The sequence below is a fragment of the Electrona antarctica genome, assembly GCF_951216825.1.
Source record: "Electrona antarctica genome assembly, chromosome: 2".
Lineage (NCBI taxonomy): Eukaryota > Metazoa > Chordata > Actinopteri > Myctophiformes > Myctophidae > Electrona > Electrona antarctica.
Window position 1 is genome coordinate 1252629 of NC_136807.1, and position 23260 is coordinate 1275888.

General features: G+C 48.7%; 1 protein-coding gene across 1 annotated transcript in view; it reads left to right on the forward strand.

The window, feature by feature from the left end:
- LOC306916697 (collagen alpha-1(XX) chain-like) overlaps window positions 1-23260 on the forward strand; it is a 115572-nt gene that overhangs the window by 82140 nt on the left and 10172 nt on the right. Inside the window, exons 23-31 of the mRNA XM_079494706.1 lie at window positions 318-374; window positions 1302-1340; window positions 2151-2289; window positions 3819-3961; window positions 6238-6347; window positions 20031-20189; window positions 20298-20375; window positions 22323-22409; window positions 22729-22782. Of these exons, the coding sequence (XP_079350832.1) occupies window positions 318-374; window positions 1302-1340; window positions 2151-2289; window positions 3819-3961; window positions 6238-6347; window positions 20031-20189; window positions 20298-20375; window positions 22323-22409; window positions 22729-22782 (866 nt within the window). The remainder of the gene's footprint in view (window positions 1-317; window positions 375-1301; window positions 1341-2150; window positions 2290-3818; window positions 3962-6237; window positions 6348-20030; window positions 20190-20297; window positions 20376-22322; window positions 22410-22728; window positions 22783-23260) is intronic.

Below are 23260 nucleotides of genomic sequence, written 5' to 3' on the forward strand. Positions count from 1 at the left end.
CGACTAAATATCATAAGATTTAACAAAATTGATTTTGGCGGGCCTTGATGTCGTCGTAATGGCAGATTTTTTCACTTGCAACCTAGTGTAAAATGACTTATACTGGATCTCTTGTCCACTAGTCCCTTCCTAACATTTTAGTCAAAATTGTCAATATATTTAGTCTTAGTTTTAGTCATCATAGCTTAGTTTTTATTTAGTTTCCATGTAGTTTTCGTCAGTGGAAAAAGGTAGTCGACGAACATTTTTCGTCTTAGTTTTAGTCGACGAAAACAACACTGTTGTTGTGACTGCTTTGATGTGCCGTTCATTCACAGCCGCGGCTCCTGCCAGGATTCCAACCCACGCCAGAATGCACCCCATCCACAACGAAGGTGACTCATGTTGCGCTTGTATGTTTGCGGTATAGAAATGAGTGACCTGTAAATAAGGGACACCATCCATCAGTCAATCCTAATCGTTATAAAGTTACAAACTTTAAGTGTTATTTTGTTTCCTCAGCGTTGTCTTTGTTTGTTCTCTTGTTGAGCTCTGTCCTTTGTCTTGTTTTTTTTTTTTTTCTTGATGTAATCATGTATGGTTGGTGGCAGCATCAATTGGTTGTTTTTTTTTTTCCTTTTTTCTTTGATGTAATCATGTATGGTTGGTGGCAGCATCAATTAGATGTTTTTTTTTAATGATAGGGGCAGGTATATATAAGATTTATCTTCTTCCTGCTCCTTTTCCTTTCTGTATGGAATATGTAAAAAATAGTACAAAGTAAAAATTAATATGATCATGTAAAACCATAACTGAAATGAAATAAATAAATATGAAATGAAATGAACAAACCTATACAGACATCTGATTTCTTTCTAAAAAAAACAGTGTGGTTCTGGTTGTGGTTGACCCAGACTGCAGCTGCTTTCCATTCCAGATGTTTAATCAAAGACTTATTTCAACCTGGGACTCACCAGGTGAATGGAATTAACCTTTAACTCAAATTGAAAACCAGCAACATCACTTGTTTAGTGGTTCCAAAGACCTGTAAAAAATGTCTTTGGTTTCTTTGTTTCTGGTGAATCTAATGGCTCTGGCTGTCCCTAAACCTAAAACCTGATTTGGACGTTAAATTGTCACACCAAAAATAGCCTAGCTACTGTATTTGAGTATTTAGAAAAGGGCTATATATACTGTACATTTCTGGTATTATTATTCCAGGTACAAAGTTGTACAAGGAGTGTAAAATGGGTTAAACTGGGCGCTGGGTGGAATACATTGTTCTTCTCACTAATGCAACACTCTGCTCTCTTGTGTTCCAGTCTGCCCTGAGGTGACCATCAGAAACAGCATTGTCAAAGGTGAGACTAAATAAAATCCACGTTCTAAATTAAAAAAGATCTTTATACATCTCTCTCTCTTTCATGTATCATCCTAGCGAACGAAAATAAAACCCTGGGTATACCGAGGCTATACCTGTAAAGTAAACCTGTGATGTGACAATAAAGGTTGAAGTTATGTGTTAAGTGGAGTTGCCTCTGCCATGATGGAAAATGAAAAAGAATGAAAGCCTTTGTTGTGGACATGCACAGCCTTTAGTAGGTCGTCGATGTCTGACTGTCAGGGGCCATCGTCATGGCTAAGTGGTGGACATTTTTGTCAACATTCCATGTTTGCCACAGACATACAGAATGAGTGGACAATAATATTACCAGAAACACATGAATAGATGGCCCTGAATGACGTAACAGCTCTGTAACTCAGAGAGTGTACAAATGGAACCAAATGGATCCTTACAGGTCCATTTGGTTCCATTTGAACACTCTCAGAGTTAAGGAGGTCTTTGCAAATGAAACATTTGAGAACCACTAGTACTAGTTGGACTCCTAATGTGCCATAGAGTAGATAGTGTCATCATATATAATAGTCATACTTATTCTGAAGAAACTGACATTCAGTAAAGTGGGTGTTATGATCTAAATGAGAACATTATGATAGTGTGTAAAACAGAACATCTAAAACTTTGCCACGGACACATTTGTCCGTGTACGGATATGTTGGTGACCCCTGACCTCTGTAGGGACATGTTGGTGAACCCTGCTTACTGTATGAACTGTACATGTGTATTACATGTATAACCCATGTCTTACTGTATGTACATGTGCCCTCAGGGTTTGACATGATGGAGGCGTTCGGTCTGACCCAGAGGGCTCACTCCTCAGTGGACGGGGTCGCTGCAGAACCCTTTGTCTTCAACACCTTACCTACCTACACTCTGTACAGAGACGTCCAGCTGACACAGAGCACACGGTGAGACACACACACACACCTACACTCTGTACAGAGACGTCCAGCTGACACAGAGCACACGGTGAGGCACACACACCTTACCTACTTACACTCTGTACAGAGACGTCCAGCTGACACAGAGCACACGGTGAGGCACGCACACACCTACACTCTGTACAGAGACGTCCAGCTGACACAGAGCACACGGTGAGACACACACACACACACCTACACTCTGTACAGAGACGTCCAGCTGACACAGAGCACACGGTGAGACACACACACCTTACCGACCTACACTCTGTACAGAGACGTCCAGCTGACACAGAGCACCAGGTGAGGCACACACACACACACACACACCTTACCTACCTACACTCTGTACAGAGACGTCCAGCTGACACAGAGCACACGGTGAGACACACACACACACACACACACCTACACTCTGTACAGAGACGTCCAGCTGACACAGAGCACACGGTGAAACACGCACACACACACACACCTACACTCTGTACAGAGACGTCCAGCTGACACAGAGCACACGGTGAGACACGCACACACACACACACCTACACTCTGTACAGAGACGTCCAGCTGACACAGAGCACACGGTGAGGCACACACACACCTTACCGACCTACACTCTGTACAGAGATGTCCAGCTGACACAGAGCACACGGTGAAACACGCACACACACACACACCTACACTCTGTACAGAGACGTCCAGCTGACACAGAGCACACGGTGAGACACGCACACACACACACACACACACACACACCTTACCTACCTACACTCTGTACAGAGACTTCCAGCTGACACAGAGCACACGGTGAGACACACACACACACACCTTACCTACCTACACTCTGTACAGAGACGTCCAGCTGACACAGAGCACCAGGTGAGGCACGCACGCACACACACACACACACACCTACACTCTGTACAGAGACGTCCAGCTGACACAGAGTACCAGGTGAGGCACGCACGCACACACACACACACACACACACACACACACACACCTTCCTACCTACACTCTGTACAGAGACGTCCAGCTGACACAGAGCACACGGTGACACACACACACACACACACACACACACACACACACACACACACACACACACACACACACACACACACACACACACACACACACCCTAGTCGCTGGGTCTGGAGGGCAGATACGTTTCCCCAGACTGGGGCTGGGGGCAGATACGTTTCCCCAGGCTGGGTCTGGTGGGCAGATACGTTTCCCCAGGCTGGGGCACCTGAGTGCTCTCATTCCAATAATTAAATCCCCCGTCAATGTTATCCTCATATTTTCAACACACCCCTCTCATCTCGGGCTCCCTCACATCCATCCATCCCTTCCTTTCCTCTGTCGGCCATCTCTCTCCTCCAGAGAGCTGCTGTTTCTAATTGAACACGGGGTGTACTAATAAATGATGATCAGGTAATCTGTCTGTCTGTCTGTCAACCCGTCTGTCTGTCTGTCAACCCGTCTGTCTGTCTGTCTGTCTGTCTGTGGTCCAGGTTCATCCACCCAGCAGGCTTCTCTCCAGAACACACCATCAGCATAGCGTTCCGCATGCTGCAGGAGACGCCCCGGGAGCCGTTCGCCCTCTGGCAGCTCACTGACAACGACTTCCAGCCCAAGATGGGCGTGGTGCTGGACCGTGAGTCTTATACATCTAATATACTGTATCTATGGACCGTGAGTCACACCATATGGTCTTATACATCTAATATACTGTATCTATGGACCGTGAGTCAAACCATATGGTCTTATACATCTAATATACTGTATCTATGGACCGTGAGTCACACCATATGGTCTTATACATCTAATATACTGTATCTATGGACCGTGAGTCACACCATATGGTCTTATACATCTAATATACTGTATCTATGGACCGTGAGTCACACCATATGGTCTTATACATCTAATATACTGTATCTATGGACCGTGAGTCACACCATATGGTCTTATACATCTAATATACTGTATCTATGGACCGTGAGTCACACCATATGGTCTTATACATCTAATATACTGTATGCAGGGACATGGAGAGAGTGTTAGAGAGCAGATCTACAAGATCTACAGTGTTAGAGAGCAGATCTACAAGATCTACAGTGTTAGAGAGCAGATCTACAAGCTCACAACTTGTCGTGCTGCGACACGTTGAGAGCTTGTAGATCAGCTATTCTCGGGGCACAACACAGCACTCTTTAGCTAGTGGAGATGTGGTGTTTGACTAGCCTGGCTAATAAGATGTGGTGTATGACTAGCCTGGCTAATAAACCAGACCGAATCAGCCGTTGGCAAAAACAAATTGCCTGCCGGCGAGTCTGGCTTATTAGCCAGACTAGTATACGACATGGATTTCTACGCAAAATACTGTGTTCAAGTTCAGGAGACTTCGGGAAAAAAAGCAATTCTCCTGAATGCTGCCTTCCGGCATGGAATGTAAAAGAGTGCCATTTGCATTTCTTTCACCATAGTAAACGCTGCATTCGTGGTCTGGAAAGGGTAGTTGTTTTACAGACGGGAAAAACGTCAGGGGCTGTAGCCCCCTTTGATGTCTATTGTGTGCAAACCATGATCTTATAGAGCGTTGCGCGTCCCGCCCCCGACGAGGGCCCAGGAAATAAACCATGATCTTATAGAGCGTTGCGCGTCCCGCCCCCGACGAGGGCCCAGGAAATAAACCATGATCTTATAGAGCGTTGCGCGTCCCGCCCCCGACGAGGGCCCAGGAAATAAACCATGATCTTATAGAGCGTTGCGCGTCCCGCCCCCGACGAGGGCCCAGGAAATAAACCATGATCTTATAGAGCGTTGCGCGTCCCGCCCCCGACGAGGGCCCAGGAAATAAACCATGATCTTATAGAGCGTTGCGCGTCCCGCCCCCGACGAGGGCCCAGGAAATAAACCATGATCTTATAGAGCGTTGAGCGTCCCGCCCCCGACGAGGGCCCAGGAAATAAACCATGATCTTATAGAGCGTTGCACGTCCCGCCCCCGACGAGGGCCCAGGAAATAAACCATGATCTTATAGAGCGTTGCACGTCCCGCCCCCGACGAGGGCCCAGGAAATAAACCATGATCTTATAGAGCGTTGCGCGTCCCGCCCCCGCCCCGCCCCCGTCCCGCCCCCGACGAGGGCCCAGGAAATAAACCATGATCTTATAGAGCGTTGCGCGTCCCCCCCCCCGACGAGGGCCCAGGAAATAAACCATGATCTTATAGAGCGTTGCGCGTCCCGCCCCCGACGAGGGCCCAGGAAATAAACCATGATCTTATAGAGCGTTGCGCGTCCCGCCCCCGACGAGGGCCCAGGAAATAATTCCCTGTTCATTTCCCCCATGGACTTTTCAAAAAGTATTAATTTAAAGACGTTTACGCAGCGGACAAAGTATTAATTTAAAGACGTTTACGCAGCGGACAAAGTATTCATTTAAAGACGTTTACGCAGCGGACAAAGTATTCATTTAAAGCCGTTTACGCAGCGGACAAAGCCAACTCTGCTCAAACACAATGTTTTGGGCAGATCAAATAATTAGAAAGAAGAAGAAAAGGGCAGGGTACGACACTTTTTCTTTTGTTTTTCCTCTTACTAATTATTTGATCGCTACAATACATCAAATACATAAAGTTAACGGGAATGGATAATAAACATGGCTTAGAATAGAAGAATTTTTGGAGCTTGTGTGTTCTGTCGATTATGACGGATTTGTCCCAACTTAGCAATGGAGAGCATCTCGTTGACAGTATACATTTATTTGTTAGCAACCTGTCATAAGCATCTTGTATTTGGTGGGTGGGAAGGAAGGCCCTTTATTGTCTCCTCAGACCAAATATTGGTAAAAATCCATCTGGGCTGAATATCTAAGAATCCTATTTTATTCTGTGATTAATGTGCTGTCTTTGTGCTCCTCCTCTCAGCCACAACCAAACATCTGGTCTACTTCAGTCTGGACTACAGAGGAGAGGTTCAGGAGCTGACCTTCGACCAGACGGAGGTCCACAAGCTGTTCTACGGCAGCTTCCACAAGGTTAGAACCTCCCTAACAGCTTCCACGAGGTTAGAACCTCCCAAACAGCTTCCACAAGGTTAGAACCTCCCAAACAGCTTCCACAGGGTTAGAACCTCCCAAACAGCTTCCACAGGGTTAGAACCTCCCAAACAGCTTCCACAGGGTTAGAACCTCCCAAACAGCTTCCACAGGGTTAGAACCTCCCAAACAGCTTCCACAAGGTTAGAACCTCCCAAACAGCTTCCACAGGGTTAGAACCTCCCAAACAGCTTCCACAAGGTTAGAACCTCCCAAACAGCTTCCACAAGGTTAGAACCTCCCAAACAGCTTCCACAAGGTTAGAACCTCCCAAACAGCTTCCACAAGGTTAGAACCTCCCAAACAGCTTCCACAGGGTTAGAACCTCCCAAACAGCTTCCACAAGGTTAGAACCTCCCAAACAGCTTCCACGAGGTTAGAACCTCCCAAACAGCTTCCACAGGGTTAGAACCTCCCAAACAGCTTCCACAGGGTTAGAACCTCCCAAACAGCTTCCACAAGGTTAGAACCTCCCAAACAGCTTCCACAGGGTTAGAACCTCCCAAACAGCTTCCACAGGGTTAGAACCTCCCAAACAGCTTCCACGAGGTTAGAACCTCCCAAACAGCTTCCACAGGGTTAGAACCTCCCAAACAGCTTCCACAAGGTTAGAACCTCCCAAACAGCTTCCACAGGGTTAGAACCTCCCAAACAGCTTCCACAAGGTTAGAACCTCCCAAACAGCTTCCACAGGGTTAGAACCTCCCAAACAGCTTCCACAGGGTTAGAACCTCCCAAACAGCTTCCACGAGGTTAGAACCTCCCAAACAGCTTCCACAGGGTTAGAACCTCCCAAACAGCTTCCACAAGGTTAGAACCTCCCAAACAGCTTCCACAGGGTTAGAACCTCCCAAACAGCTTCCACAAGGTTAGAACCTCCCAAACAGCTTCCACAGGGTTAGAACCTCCCAAACAGCTTCCACAGGGTTAGAACCTCCCAAACAGCTTCCACAGGGTTAGAACCTCCCAAACAGCTTCCACAGGGTTAGAACCTCCCAAACAGCTTCCACAGGGTTAGAACCTCCCAAACAGCTTCCACAGGGTTAGAACCTCCCAAACAGCTTCCACAAGGTTAGAACCTCCCAAACAGCTTCCACGAGGTTAGAACCTCCCAAACAGCTTCCACAGGGTTAGAACCTCCCAAACAGCTTCCACGAGGTTAGAACCTCCCAAACAGCTTCCACAGGGTTAGAACCTCCCAAACAGCTTCCACAGGGTTAGAACCTCCCAAACAGCTTCCACAGGGTTAGAACCTCCCAAACAGCTTCCACAGGGTTAGAACTTCCCAAACAGTTTCCACAGGGTTAGAACCTCCCAAACAGCTTCCACAAGGTTAGAACCTCCCAAACAGCTTCCACAAGGTTAGAACCTCCCAAACAGCTCCACAGGGTTAGAACCTCCCAAACAGCTTCCACGAGGTTAGAACCTCCCAAACAGCTTCCACGAGGTTAGAACCTCCCAAACAGCTTCCACAGGGTTAGAACCTCCCAAACAGCTTCCACGAGGTTAGAACCTCCCAAACAGCTTCCACAGGGTTAGAACCTCCCAAACAGCTTCCACGAGGTTAGAACCTCCCAAACAGCTTCCACAGGGTTAGAACCTCCCAAACAGCTTCCACAGGGTTAGAACCTCCCAAACAGCTTCCACAAGGTTAGAACCTCCCAAACAGCTTCCACAGGGTTAGAACCTCCCAAACAGCTTCCACGAGGTTAGAACCTCCCAAACAGCTTCCACGAGGTTAGAACCTCCCAAACAGCTTCCACAGGGTTAGAACCTCCCAAACAGCTTCCACGAGGTTAGAACCTCCCAAACAGCTTCCACGAGGTTAGAACCTCCCAAACAGCTTCCACGAGGTTAGAACCTCCCAAACAGCTTCCACGAGGTTAGAACCTCCCAAACAGCTTCCACAAGGTTAGAACCTCCCAAACAGCTTCCACAGGGTTAGAACCTCCCAAACAGCTTCCACAGGGTTAGAACCTCCCAAACAGCTTCCACAAGGTTAGAACCTCCCAAACAGCTTCCACAGGGTTAGAACCTCCCAAACAGCTTCCACAGGGTTAGAACCTCCCAAACAGCTTCCACAAGGTTAGAACCTCCCAAACAGCTTCCACAGGGTTAGAACCTCCCAAACAGCTTCCACAGGGTTAGAACCTCCCAAACAGCTTCCACAGGGTTAGAACCTCCCAAACAGCTTCCACAAGGTTAGAACCTCCCAAACAGCTTCCACAGGGTTAGAACCTCCCAAACAGCTTCCACAGGGTTAGAACCTCCCAAACAGCTTCCACGAGGTTAGAACCTCCCAAACAGCTTCCACAGGGTTAGAACCTCCCAAACAGCTTCCACGAGGTTAGAACCTCCCAAACAGCTTCCACAGGGTTAGAACCTCCCAAACAGCTTCCACAGGGTTAGAACCTCCCAAACAGCTTCCACAGGGTTAGAACCTCCCAAACAGCTTCCACGAGGTTAGAACCTCCCAAACAGCTTCCACGAGGTTAGAACCTCCCAAACAGCTTCCACAGGGTTAGAACCTCCCAAACAGCTTCCACGAGGTTAGAACCTCCCAAACAGCTTCCACGGGGTTAGAACCTCCCAAACAGCTTCCACAGGGTTAGAACCTCCCAAACAGCTTCCACAAGGTTAGAACCTCCCAAACAGCTTCCACAAGGTTAGAACCTCCCAAACAGCTTCCACAAGGTTAGAACCTCCCAAACAGCTTCCACAAGGTTAGAACCTCCCAAACAGCTTCCACAAGGTTAGAACTTCCCAAACAGCTTCCACGAGGTTAGAACCTCCCAAACAGCTTCCACGAGGTTAGAACCTCCCAAACAGCTTCCACGAGGTTAGAACCTCCCAAACAGCTTCCACAGGGTTAGAACCTCCCAAACAGCTTCCACAGGGTTAGAACCTCCCAAACAGCTTCCACGAGGTTAGAACCTCCCAAACAGCTTCCACAAGGTTAGAACCTCCCAAACAGCTTCCACAAGGTTAGAACCTCCCAAACAGCTTCCACAGGGTTAGAACCTCCCAAACAGCTTCCACAGGGTTAGAACCTCCCAAACAGCTTCCACAGGGTTAGAACCTCCCAAACAGCTTCCACAGGGTTAGAACCTCCCAAACAGCTTCCACAAGGTTAGAACCTCCCAAACAGCTTCCACAAGGTTAGAACCTCCCAAACAGTTTCCACAGGGTTAGAACCTCCCAAACAGCTTCCACGGGGTTAGAACCTCCCAAACAGCTTCCACGAGGTTAGAACCTCCCAAACAGCTTCCACAGGGTTAGAACCTCCCAAACAGCTTCCACAGGGTTAGAACCTCCCAAACAGCTTCCACAAGGTTAGAACCTCCCAAACAGCTTCCACAAGGTTAGAACCTCCCAAACAGCTTCCACAAGGTTAGAACCTCCCAAACAGCTTCCACGAGGTTAGAACCTCCCAAACCTCCCAAACAGCTTCCACAAGGTTAGAACCTCCCAAACAGCTTCCACAGGGTTAGAACCTCCCAAACAGCTTCCACAGGGTTAGAACCTCCCAAACCTCCCAAACAGCTTCCACAAGGTTAGAACCTCCCAAACAGCTTCCACAGGGTTAGAACCTCCCAAACAGCTTCCACGAGGTTAGAACCTCCCAAACCTCCCAAACAGCTTCCACAAGGTTAGAACCTCCCAAACAGCTTCCACAAGGTTAGAACCTCCCAAACCTCCCAAACAGCTTCCACAAGGTTAGAACCTCCCAAACAGCTTCCACAGGGTTAGAACCTCCCAAACAGCTTCCACGAGGTTAGAACCTCCCAAACAGCTTCCACAGGGTTAGAACCTCCCAAACAGCTTCCACAGGGTTAGAACCTCCCAAACAGCTTCCACAGGGTTAGAACCTCCCAAACAGCTTCCACAAGGTTAGAACCTCCCAAACAGAACCTCCCAAACAGCTTCCACAAGGTTAGAACCTCCCAAACAGCTTCCACGAGGTTAGAACCTCCCAAACCTCCCAAACAGCTTCCACGAGGTTAGAACCTCCCAAACAGTTTCCACAGGGTTAGAACCCCCCAAACAGCTTCCACAAGGTTAGAACCTCCCAAACAGCTTCCACGAGGTTAGAACCTCCCAAACAGCTTCCACAAGGTTAGAACCTCCCAAACAGCTTCCACGAGGTTAGAACCTCCCAAACAGCTTCCACAGGGTTAGAACCTCCCAAACAGCTTCCACAAGGTTAGAACCTCCCAAACAGCTTCCACAAGGTTAGAACCTCCCAAACAGCTTCCACAGGGTTAGAACCTCCCAAACAGCTTCCACAGGGTTAGAACCTCCCAAACAGCTTCCACGAGGTTAGAACCTCCCAAACAGCTTCCACAGGGTTAGAACCTCCCAAACAGCTTCCACGAGGTTAGAACCTCCCAAACCTCCCAAACAGCTTCCACGAGGTTAGAACCTCCCAAACAGCTTCCACAAGGTTAGAACCTCCCAAACAGCTTCCACAGGGTTAGAACCTCCCAAACAGCTTCCACAGGGTTAGAACCTCCCAAACAGCTTCCACAGGGTTAGAACCTCCCAAACAGCTTCCACAGGGTTAGAACCTCCCAAACCTCCCAAACAGCTTCCACGAGGTTAGAACCTCCCAAACCTCCCAAACAGCTTCCACGAGGTTAGAACCTCCCAAACCTCCCAAACAGCTTCCACAAGGTTAGAACCTCCCAAACAGCTTCCACAGGGTTAGAACCTCCCAAACAGCTTCCACAGGGTTAGAACCTCCCAAACAGCTTCCACAGGGTTAGAACCTCCCAAACAGCTTCCACAGGGTTAGAACCTCCCAAACAGCTTCCACAGGGTTAGAACCTCCCAAACAGCTTCCACAGGGTTAGAACCTCCCAAACAGCTTCCACAGGGTTAGAACCTCCCAAACCTCCCAAACAGCTTCCACGAGGTTAGAACCTCCCAAACCTCCCAAACAGCTTCCACGAGGTTAGAACCTCCCAAACAGCTTCCACAAGGTTAGAACCTCCCAAACAGCTTCCACAGGGTTAGAACCTCCCAAACAGCTTCCACAAGGTTAGAACCTCCCAAACAGCTTCCACAGGGTTAGAACCTCCCAAACAGCTTCCACAGGGTTAGAACCTCCCAAACAGCTTCCACAGGGTTAGAACCTCCCAAACAGCTTCCACAGGGTTAGAACCTCCCAAACAGCTTCCACAGGGTTAGAACCTCCCAAACAGCTTCCACAGGGTTAGAACCTCCCAAACAGCTTCCACAGGGTTAGAACCTCCCAAACAGCTTCCACAGGGTTAGAACCTCCCAAACAGCTTCCACAGGGTTAGAACCTCCCAAACAGCTTCCACGAGGTTAGAACCTCCCAAACAGCTTCCACAGGGTTAGAACCTCCCAAACAGCTTCCACAGGGTTAGAACCTCCCAAACAGCTTCCACAGGGTTAGAACCTCCCAAACAGCTTCCACGAGGTTAGAACCTCCCAAACAGCTTCCACAGGGTTAGAACCTCCCAAACAGCTTCCACAGGGTTAGAACCTCCCAAACAGCTTCCACAAGGTTAGAACCTCCCAAACAGCTTCCACAGGGTTAGAACCTCCCAAACAGCTTCCACAGGGTTAGAACCTCCCAAACCTCCCAAACAGCTTCCACAAGGTTAGAACCTCCCAAACAGCTTCCACGAGGTTAGAACCTCCCAAACCTCCCAAACAGCTTCCACGAGGTTAGAACCTCCCAAACCTCCCAAACAGCTTCCACAGGGTTAGAACCTCCCAAACAGCTTCCACAGGGTTAGAACCTCCCAAACAGCTTCCACGAGGTTAGAACCTCCCAAACAGCTTCCACAAGGTTAGAACCTCCCAAACAGCTTCCACAGGGTTAGAACCTCCCAAACAGCTTCCACGAGGTTAGAACCTCCCAAACAGCTTCCACGAGGTTAGAACCTCCCAAACAGCTTCCACAGGGTTAGAACCTCCCAAACAGCTTCCACAGGGTTAGAACCTCCCAAACAGCTTCCACAGGGTTAGAACCTCCCAAACAGCTTCCACGAGGTTAGAACCTCCCAAACAGCTTCCACAGGGTTAGAACCTCCCAAACAGCTTCCACGAGGTTAGAACCTCCCAAACAGCTTCCACAGGGTTAGAACCTCCCAAACAGCTTCCACGAGGTTAGAACCTCCCAAACAGCTTCCACAGGGTTAGAACCTCCCAAACAGCTTCCACAGGGTTAGAACCTCCCAAACAGCTTCCACAGGGTTAGAACCTCCCAAACAGTTTCCACAGGGTTAGAACCTCCCAAACAGCTTCCACGGGGTTAGAACCTCCCAAACAGCTTCTACAGGGTTAGAACCTCCCAAACAGCTTCCACGAGGTTAGAACCTCCCAAACAGCTTCCACAGGGTTAGAACCTCCCAAACAGCTTCCACGAGGTTAGAACCTCCCAAACAGCTTCTACAGGGTTAGAACCTCCCAAACAGCTTCCACGAGGTTAGAACCTCCCAAACAGCTTCCACGGGGTAAGAACCTCCCAAACAGCTTCTACAGGGTTAGAACCTCCCAAACAGCTTCCACGAGGTTAGAACCTCCCAAACAGCTTCCACGGGGTTAGAACCTCCCAAACAGCTTCTACAGGGTTAGAACCTCCCAAACAGCTTCCACGAGGTTAGAACCTCCCAAACAGCTTCCACAGGGTTAGAACCTCCCAAACAGCTTCTACAGGGTTAGAACCTCCCAAACAGCTTCCACGAGGTTAGAACCTCCCAAACAGCTTCCACAGGGTTAGAACCTCCCAAACAGCTTCCACGAGGTTAGAACCTCCCAAACAGCTTCCACAGGGTTAGAACCTCCCAAACAGCTTCCACAAGGTTAGAACCTCCCAAACAGCTTCCACAGGGTTAGAACCTCCCAAACAGCTTCCACGGGGTTAGAACCTCCCAAACAGCTTCCACGAGGTTAGAACCTCCCAAACAGAACCTCCCAAACAGCTTCCACAAGGTTAGAACCTCCCAAACAGCTTCCACGAGGTTAGAACCTCCCAAACAGCTTCCACGAGGTTAGAACCTCCCAAACAGCTTCCACAAGGTTAGAACCTCCCAAACAGCTTCCACAGGGTTAGAACCTCCCAAACAGCTTCCACGAGGTTAGAACCTCCCAAACAGCTTCCACGAGGTTAGAACCTCCCAAACAGCTTCCACAAGGTTAGAACCTCCCAAACAGCTTCCACAAGGTTAGAACCTCCCAAACCTCCCAAACAGCTTCCACGAGGTTAGAACCTCCCAAACCTCCCAAACAGCTTCCACGAGGTTAGAACCTCCCAAACAGCTTCCACGAGGTTAGAACCTCCCAAACAGCTTCCACGAGGTTAGAACCTCCCAAACAGCTTCCACGAGGTTAGAACCTCCCAAACAGCTTCCACGAGGTTAGAACCTCCCAAACCTCCCAAACAGCTTCCACAAGGTTAGAACCTCCCAAACAGCTTCCACGAGGTTAGAACCTCCCAAACAGCTTCTACAGGGTTAGAACCTCCCAAACAGCTTCCACAAGGTTAGAACCTCCCAAACAGCTTCCACAGGGTTAGAACCTCCCAAACAGCTTCCACAGGGTTAGAACCTCCCAAACAGCTTCCACAAGGTTAGAACCTCCCAAACAGCTTCCACAGGGTTAGAACCTCCCAAACAGCTTCCACAGGGTTAGAACCTCCCAAACAGCTTCCACGAGGTTAGAACCTCCCAAACAGCTTCCACGAGGTTAGAACCTCCCAAACAGCTTCCACAGGGTTAGAACCTCCCAAACAGCTTCCACGAGGTTAGAACCTCCCAAACAGCTTCCACAGGGTTAGAACCTCCCAAACAGCTTCCACAGGGTTAGAACCTCCCAAACAGCTTCCACAGGGTTAGAACCTCCCAAACAGCTTCCACGAGGTTAGAACCTCCCAAACAGCTTCCACAAGGTTAGAACCTCCCAAACAGCTTCCACGAGGTTAGAACCTCCCAAACAGCTTCCACGAGGTTAGAACCTCCCAAACAGCTTCCACAAGGTTAGAACCTCCCAAACAGCTTCCACAGGGTTAGAACCTCCCAAACAGCTTCCACAGGGTTAGAACCTCCCAAACAGCTTCCACAGGGTTAGAACCTCCCAAACAGCTTCCACAAGGTTAGAACCTCCCAAACAGCTTCCACAGGGTTAGAACCTCCCAAACAGCTTCCACGAGGTTAGAACCTCCCAAACAGCTTCCACAAGGTTAGAACCTCCCAAACCTCCCAAACAGCTTCCACGAGGTTAGAACCTCCCAAACAGCTTCCACAGGGTTAGAACCTCCCAAACAGCTTCCACGAGGTTAGAACCTCCCAAACAGCTTCCACAGGGTTAGAACCTCCCAAACAGCTTCCACAGGGTTAGAACCTCCCAAACAGCTTCCACAGGGTTAGAACCTCCCAAACAGCTTCCACAGGGTTAGAACCTCCCAAACAGCTTCCACAGGGTTAGAACCTCCCAAACAGCTTCCACAGGGTTAGAACCTCCCAAACAGCTTCCACGAGGTTAGAACCTCCCAAACAGCTTCCACAGGGTTAGAACCTCCCAAACAGCTTCCACGAGGTTAGAACCTCCCAAACAGCTTCCACAGGGTTAGAACCTCCCAAACAGCTTCCACAAGGTTAGAACCTCCCAAACAGCTTCCACAGGGTTAGAACCTCCCAAACAGCTTCCACAAGGTTAGAACCTCCCAAACAGCTTCCACGAGGTTAGAACCTCCCAAACAGCTTCCACGAGGTTAGAACCTCCCAAACAGCTTCCACGAGGTTAGAACCTCCCAAACAGCTTCCACGAGGTTAGAACCTCCCAAACAGCTTCCACGAGGTTAGAACCTCCCAAACAGCTTCCACAGGGTTAGAACCTCCCAAACAGCTTCCACAAGGTTAGAACCTCCCAAACAGCTTCCACGAGGTTAGAACCTCCCAAACAGCTTCCACAGGGTTAGAACCTCCCAAACAGCTTCCACAGGGTTAGAACCTCCCAAACAGCTTCCACAGGGTTAGAACCTCCCAAACAGCTTCCACAGGGTAGGATCCAAAAGGAAGCACATCTCAGGACATTCTACAGGTGCTGAGTTATAGTTATAGTTATAGTTACAGTTATAGTTAGTTTATTTATTTATTTTTTAGTTTGCAAGAGCACCCCTCACTTCACATGGGTGTGATTTTAATTAGCCCTTCGCCACGTCCCTCCCCAACCCCTCCTTGTCCAATAGGCACGTTGGCAGCACTAAGTCCCTCCCCAACCCCTCCTTGTCCAATAGGCACGTTGGCAGCACTAAGTCCCTCCCCAACCCCTCCTTGTCCAATAGGCACGTTGGCAGCACTAAGTCCCTCCCCAACCCCTCCTTGTCCAATAGGCACGTTGGCAGCACTAAGTCCCTCCCCAACCCCTCCTTGTCCAATAGGCACGTTGGCAGCACTAAGTCCCTCCCCAACCCGTCCTTGTCCAATAGGCACGTTGGCAGCACTAAGTCCCTCCCCAACCCGTCCTTGTCCAATAGGCACGTTAGCAGCGCTAAGTCCCTCCCCAACCCCTCCTTGTCCAATAGGCACGTTAGCAGCGAGGAGACAGGGCAAGCTGTCCACCTCCCCCATAGAGATGCATGTTAAATTACAGGATTTCTCCATATAAATAATCAACCATTTCAGTATCAACAAGAGCATAAAAATGTCTTCTAAATCTTGCCAGCCAACGCGGCGCGAAGCTTGTAGATCTGCTATTTTCACTAGTTTGCGTCCCGAGAAAATGTCTAATTTCTCTTTTGGGTCACGCCACGCCACAGGCTACAGAGATTGGGAGCCACTGAGCTATAGAACAGATCAGACGCACCAGAGCTTAGTGCGTGGAGAGAGTGGTGAGGTGGAAGGGACAGTCAGCCAGTCAGTCCTACAGAAGAACATGAGGTTAGTGCGTGGAGAGAGTGGTGAGGTGGAAGGGACAGTCAGAGAGTGGTGAGGTGGAAGGGACAGTCAGAGAGTGGTGAGGTGGAAGGGACAGTCAGAGAGTGGTGAGGTGGAAGGGACAGTCAGAGAGTGGTGAGGTGGAAGGGACAGTCAGAGAGTGGTGAGGTGGAAGGGACAGTCAGAGAGTGGTGAGGTGGAAGGGACAGTCAGAGAGTGGTGAGGTGGAAGGGACAGTCAGAGAGTGGTGAGGTGGAAGGGACAGTCAGCCAGTCAGTCCTACAGAAGAACATGAGGTTATTAGTTAAACAACAAACACATTTGTTCTATATTAGTTTGCCTAAATCCAACGTAAAATTGTGAAACGAGGGGCACTTCTTATTTTCGGTTTCTATTATTACTGTTTTCATCTGTAGTGCTGTATAGCGATTGTGACACATTGTCTGTTCATGAGGAAGAGACCTTGGTGGACCAGACGCTCCTTTTACTCTTTTGAAGCTTAAACAAAGCTATTAGGCATTGTTGTTATCTGCATTTCAGTGTGAAAAAGATTAATATATATTAGACTGATGTTGACTTTAGGCTGAACCGTAGCTTCCTGCATGTGAGTAGTTACATTTCACTAGGTCATGTATCCTTTTTCTTGGCATGTTACCCATTTAAATAGAAAACACTTCCAGGTCTCATTGTAGACTGTTGCTACTAGTGATGTCACCGTAGAGAATGTATCTTTACAAGCAGGAAGCAGCGCATGGGAAAGGAAATAAAAGGAGAAGGATCAGATAAGTGGAGGGAGGCGAGCACAGAGGTGGTTAAGGTCACAGTGGAGGGAGGCGAGCACAGAGGTGGTTAAGGTCACAGTGGAGGGAGGCGAGCACAGAGGTGGTTAAGGTCACAGTGGAGGGAGGCGAGCACTGAGGTCGTTAAGGTCACAGTGGAGGGAGGCGAGCACAGAGGTGGTTAAGGTCACAGTGGAGGGAGGCGAGCACTGAGGTCGTTAAGGTCACTCGGAGGAGAGAGAGAGGAGGGAGGCGAGCACTGAGGTGGTTAAGGTCACTCGGAGGAGAGAGAGAGGAGGGAGGCGAGCACTGAGGTCGTTAAGGTCACTCGGAGGAGAGAGAGAAAAGACTCTTATTAAATGAAACATTTTACCATGCAGGGACTGAGGGTTCTGAAAATGTACTGTGCACTCAGGCACATGGACCATAGAACCTTTTTTGGGTAAGCAGGGAACATACACCTTTTTGATGATTGATATTGACCAAATCAACCCTTTTGGGGACTGTAACTTATACGAATGTGTACAAATGATTTTGTAGAAGTGCATCTGTAGATGCATCCACAGGTCACAGCCAGGCATCTGTATATGCATCCACAGGTCACAGCCAGGCATCTGTAGATGCATCCACAGGTCACAGCCAGGCATCTGTAGATGCATCCACAGGTCACAGCCAGGCATCTGTAGATGCATCCACAGGTCACAGACAGCCATCTGTAGATGCATCCACAGGTCACAGACAGCCATCTGTAGATGCATCCACAGGTCACAGCCAGGCATCTGTAGATGCATCCACAGGTCACAGCCAGCCATCTGTAGATGCATCCACAGGTCACAGACAGCCATCTGTAGATGCATCCACAGGTCACAGCCAGGCATCTGTAGATGCATCCACAGGTCACAGCCAGGCATCTGTAGATGCATCCACAGGTCACAGCCAGGCATCTGTAGATGCATCCACAGGTCACAGCCAGGCATCTGTAGATGCATCCACAGGTCACAGCCAGCCATCTGTAGATGCATCCACAGGTCACAGACAGCCATCTGTAGATGCATCCACAGGTCACAGCCAGGCATCTGTGGATGCATCCACAGGTCACAGCCAGGCATCTGTAGATGCATCCACAGGTCACAGACAGCCATCTGTAGATGCATCCACAGGTCACAGCCAGGCATCTGTAGATGCATCCACAGGTCACAGCCAGCCATCTGTAGATGCATCCACAGGTCACAGACAGCCATCTGTAGATGCATCCACAGGTCACAGCCAGGCATCTGTAGATGCATCCACAGGTCACAGACAGCCATCTGTAGATGCATCCACAGGTCACAGACAGCCATCTGTAGATGCATCCACAGGTCACAGCCAGGCATCTGTAGATGCATCCACAGGTCACAGCCAGGCATCTGTAGATGCATCCACAGGTCACAGACAGCCATCTGTAGATGCATCCACAGGTCACAGACAGCCATCTGTAGATGCATCCACAGGTCACAGCCAGGCACCTGTAGATGCATCCACAGGTCACAGACAGCCATCTGTAGATGCATCCACAGGTCACAGCCAGGCATCTGTGGATGCATCCACAGGTCACAGCCAGGCATCTGTAGATGCATCCACAGGTCACAGACAGCCATCTGTAGATGCATCCACAGGTCACAGCCAGGCATCTGTAGATGCATCCACAGGTCACAGACAGCCATCTGTAGATGCATCCACAGGTCACAGCCAGGCATCTGTAGATGCATCCACAGGTCACAGCCAGGCATCTGTAGATGCATCCACAGGTCACAGCCAGGCATCTGTAGATGCATCCACAGGTCACAGACAGCCATCTGTAGATGCATCCACAGGTCACAGCCAGGCATCTGTAGATGCATCTACAGGTCACAGACAGCCATCTGTAGATGCATCCACAGGTCACAGCCAGCCATCTGTAGATGCATCCACAGGTCACAGACAGCCATCTGTAGATGCATCCACAGGTCACAGCCAGGCATCTGTAGATGCATCCACAGGTCACAGACAGCCATCTGTAGATGCATCCACAGGTCACAGACAGCCATCTGTAGATGCATCCACAGGTCACAGACAGCCATCTGTAGATGCATCCACAGGTCACAGCCAGGCATCTGTAGATGCATCCACAGGTCGCAGCCAGGCATCTGTAGATGCATCCACAGGTCACAGCCAGGCATCTGTAGATGCATCCACAGGTCACAGACAGCCATCTGTAGATGCATCCACAGGTCACAGCCAGGCATCTGTAGATGCATCCACAGGTCACAGACAGCCATCTGTAGATGCATCCACAGGTCACAGACAGCCATCTGTAGATGCATCCACAGGTCACAGCCAGGCATCTGTAGATGCATCCACAGGTCACAGCCAGGCATCTATAGATGCATCCACAGGTCACAGCCAGGCATCTATAGATGCATCCACAGGTCACAGACAGCCATCTGTAGATGCATCCACAGGTCACAGCCAGCCATCTGTAGATGCATCCACAGATTCCACATGTCACAGCCAGGCAACGAGAGAGAGGAACACATCAGCGAGTAGCAGGAAGTGTGGGTAGAATCATGATAAGAGTGGAGTTGCACCAGGCACTGTAGGAGCTGATGAGAACCACGGCATGTCCAACATAGATTCCAAAAGATAAGCACATCTCAAATAGATTCTACGGGTGCTGAACAAAAATATACGCTTTATAAGGAAGGACGTAGGGCTTTCACAGTGATTTTCACTAGTCGACTAGTTGCCTAGTTTACTAGTCGACTAGTCGACTAGTTGTTTAACTAACCTATTATGTAAAAAAAGTTAAAAAAAAATAATAATAGTTGTTAAATTACATTCAATTGTTGACCTATGGCAATGCAAGGGTTTCGTCTACTCACGGACGAATCCATACTCCCTTCTCTCTGATTGGGCAGATTCACCTGTCCGTCAGCCAGGTGAGCGTGTCCCTTTCCGTGGACTGTCAGCGCGTGGCCGAGAGGCCCGCCCGCCCGCTGGGCGCTGTGCCCACCGACGGCTTCGAGATGCTGGGGAAGCTGGTGAAGACCAGAGGCCCCAACAGTGGATCTGCTCCGGTATGTCCTGTCCTGTTCTGTTCTGTTCCCCACCCTGTGGATGACCTTTGCCCCTGTGACCTTTGCCCCTGTTGACCTTTGCCCCTGTCCTCTCTTCCTCCCGTCCAGTTCCAGCTGCAGTCGTTTGAGATCGTGTGCAACATCACCTGGTCCTCGGAGGACACCTGCTGTGACCTGCCTGGACTGGTCAGTCCCTTCAAGCTGTCCCTGTTCGTCTCATATGTACCTAGCCCCATATGTGCCCTCTCCCTACGCTCATTCTGTAGCTCCGAGATGAGGTCACACCCTGGGCCCCTCCCACCGCGGTTCAGAAACGGCGCATGTTTCCACAAGGAACGCTTCTTACCCTTTTCGGCACAATGAATCCAAAAAGTGAAGGGCTAAAAAGTTTTACACTAATTAAAACTTAGCATCGGCCAAGAAAATCCAACTTTAAACGGTTACACGAGCTTTACAGCGGTTGTTTAGCATGTTTTTCAAGGAAGTTAAAAAACTTTAGCGCCTCCCCGGCGCCTCCCCTGGTCGAAAGTAGAATCAAATTTCCAACTGACTTCAGTTCACTCGACATGCACACGCACGACTTCCTTGATAAACATAGAAGCGGCTGACTAAACAACCGCTGTAAAGCTTGTGTAACCGTTTAAACTTGGATTTTCTTGGCCGTTGCTAAGTTTGAATTAGTGTAAAACTTTTTTAGCCCTTTCACTTTTTGGATTCATTGTGCAGAAAAGGGTAAGAAGCGTTCCTTGTGGAAACATGCACCGTTTCTGAACCGCGGTGGGAGGGGCCCAGGGTGTGACCTCATCTCGGAGCTACAGAATGAGCGTAGTGCTGAGGGAACATACTGGGGCTAATATGTACCCTACTGTTCATATTTTAGGGTTAGGGTTGTCCCTGTTCGTCTCATATGCACCCTACTGTTCATATTTTAGGGTTAGGGTTGTCCCTGTTCGTCTCATATGCACCCTACTGTTCATAGTTTAGGCTACAAAGGAATGCGTGAAAGATGACCAGATTTAATTCTAGCGTAGGTAAACCCAGAGCCCTAGAGTACGACAGAGTTACGCAAACTCCGTTCACTTCATGGGGCTTCAGTCCAATGGTGTCTCTTCTACATAGACTTCTATTGAATGGGGACAACCGGAAGTTTACGGAACGCATTGGAGTCTATGGGCTCGCCATGCGAGTACATGAACCACGTGACCGGGCTGTTTTCTGCCCCCTCAATGTCGCAACTCTTCTATTAGATGGCTCTGGGTGAACCTACCTATAGCGTATGGTTGTGCAGTGGTGGGAGTTTATGTTAACACATTTGTTGCTATTGACAGTTATACTCGTTATATAAATTAATTTCGCGGCGAGTAGGCTCGTCTTAAAGCAGCTATAAGCAATAATGTCACATTTTTTATGACCTTTTTATTTTTTATTTTTTTGGTATTCAGACAGCCAGCAATGGGTAGAACGCTCCCAAAAAATGTAGTCTCTGACACATCTAGGGGCCACAATCTGCATTCAAAGATGTTCCTAGAAGCTTTGTCATTGGTCGATTTGCCTGCTTCCTGATTGGTTAGTCATTGCGACCAGGTTTTTTTCCCGACCAATGACAAAGCTTCTAGGAACATCTTTGAATGCAGATAGCGGCCCCTAGATGTGTCACAGAGACTAAATGATTTTTGGGAGCGTTCTACCCATTGCTGGCTGTCTGAATACCAAAAAAATAAAAAGGTCATTACAATGTTAAACATATTATTGCTTATAGCAGCTTTAAGGGGCGACTGTTGCTCAAGAGGTAGAGCAGGTCATCCAATGATCCATGGGTCGGCGGTTCGAATCCCGGCTCCTCCTGTCTACATGTCGAAGTGTCCTTGGGCAAGACACTGAACCCCAAATTGCTCCCGATGTGCTGGTTGGTACCTTGCATGGCTTCCGCCGCAATCGGTGTATGAATGAGTGTGTGAATGGGTGAATGTAATGCACAATCTATGTAAAGCGCCTTGGATAAAGGTGCTATGTAAATGCACCATTTACCAAGGCGTTGGATATCGCTATAAGAAAGCCTTGCTGTGTTTCATTTTTGGAATTGCTCCGGTTGATACTTTGACCTGTCCTGTTGTGACTCTGTCCTGCCACCAGAGGGACGAGGAGAGCTGTCCTGCTCCAGCCTATGCCTGCACCTGTTCCTCCAGCGTCCCCGGTGCCCCTGGTCCTGTTGGGCCACTTGTAAGTCCCCCAGAACATTTCACGATGTCTACTATAAAGCATTTTCACTTCTAGTATCACATATGTCTACTATAAAGCATTTTCACTTCTAGTATCACATATGTCTACTATAAAGCATTTTCACTTCTAGTATCACATATGTCTACTATAAAGCATTTTCACCGCTAGTATCACATATTTGCCGCTAGGTAACTTGTTTTACTTGCAATATTGTTTTGTACAAGCACATTACATACAACCAGAATCACACTAGAACTTTGTTTCCCTGTTTAACTTTTTTTCTTCTGTGTTCTCATGCGTTTGTTTGCGTGTTTTCCAGGGCAGGCCAGGTCCCCGCGGTGAGAAGGGAGAGAAGGGAGAGCAAGGCCATAAGGTCAGATGTCGTCAATTAGTTTTTTCTTTTTTTCAAAGAGTGCAATCCGTAATTAAATGCCAAAATGTCTACTGTTGAGCTGATATAGAAAGCTCATTTGGGGCTTCATACAGTAGCAGGGGGTTTCAACCTTTTTATACCAAGGACCACCACACAATATATCTGTCTCTCCAGTACCACCATAATAACTGATGTTAAAATACAGGAGCGTAGACCTGCCCCATCCTATTCAGCTATTAACACAGGAGGAACATGTCATTTATTCTTTGAATTGTTTTGTTTTTGTTCCATTCCTAAGACAATTTTGCTGCTGATCTGATGAAACTCTGTCTAATCAGAACAACCGATAATATTTCTAATGTGATTAATCCGGCCTCAAATCTTCTATTAACGGCTAGGTATGATGTCATGCTCATTTAATTCAGCACAACTGGAGAGCCTATTTCAACCAATTTCTTGGTTAGAAGAACTACCTAAT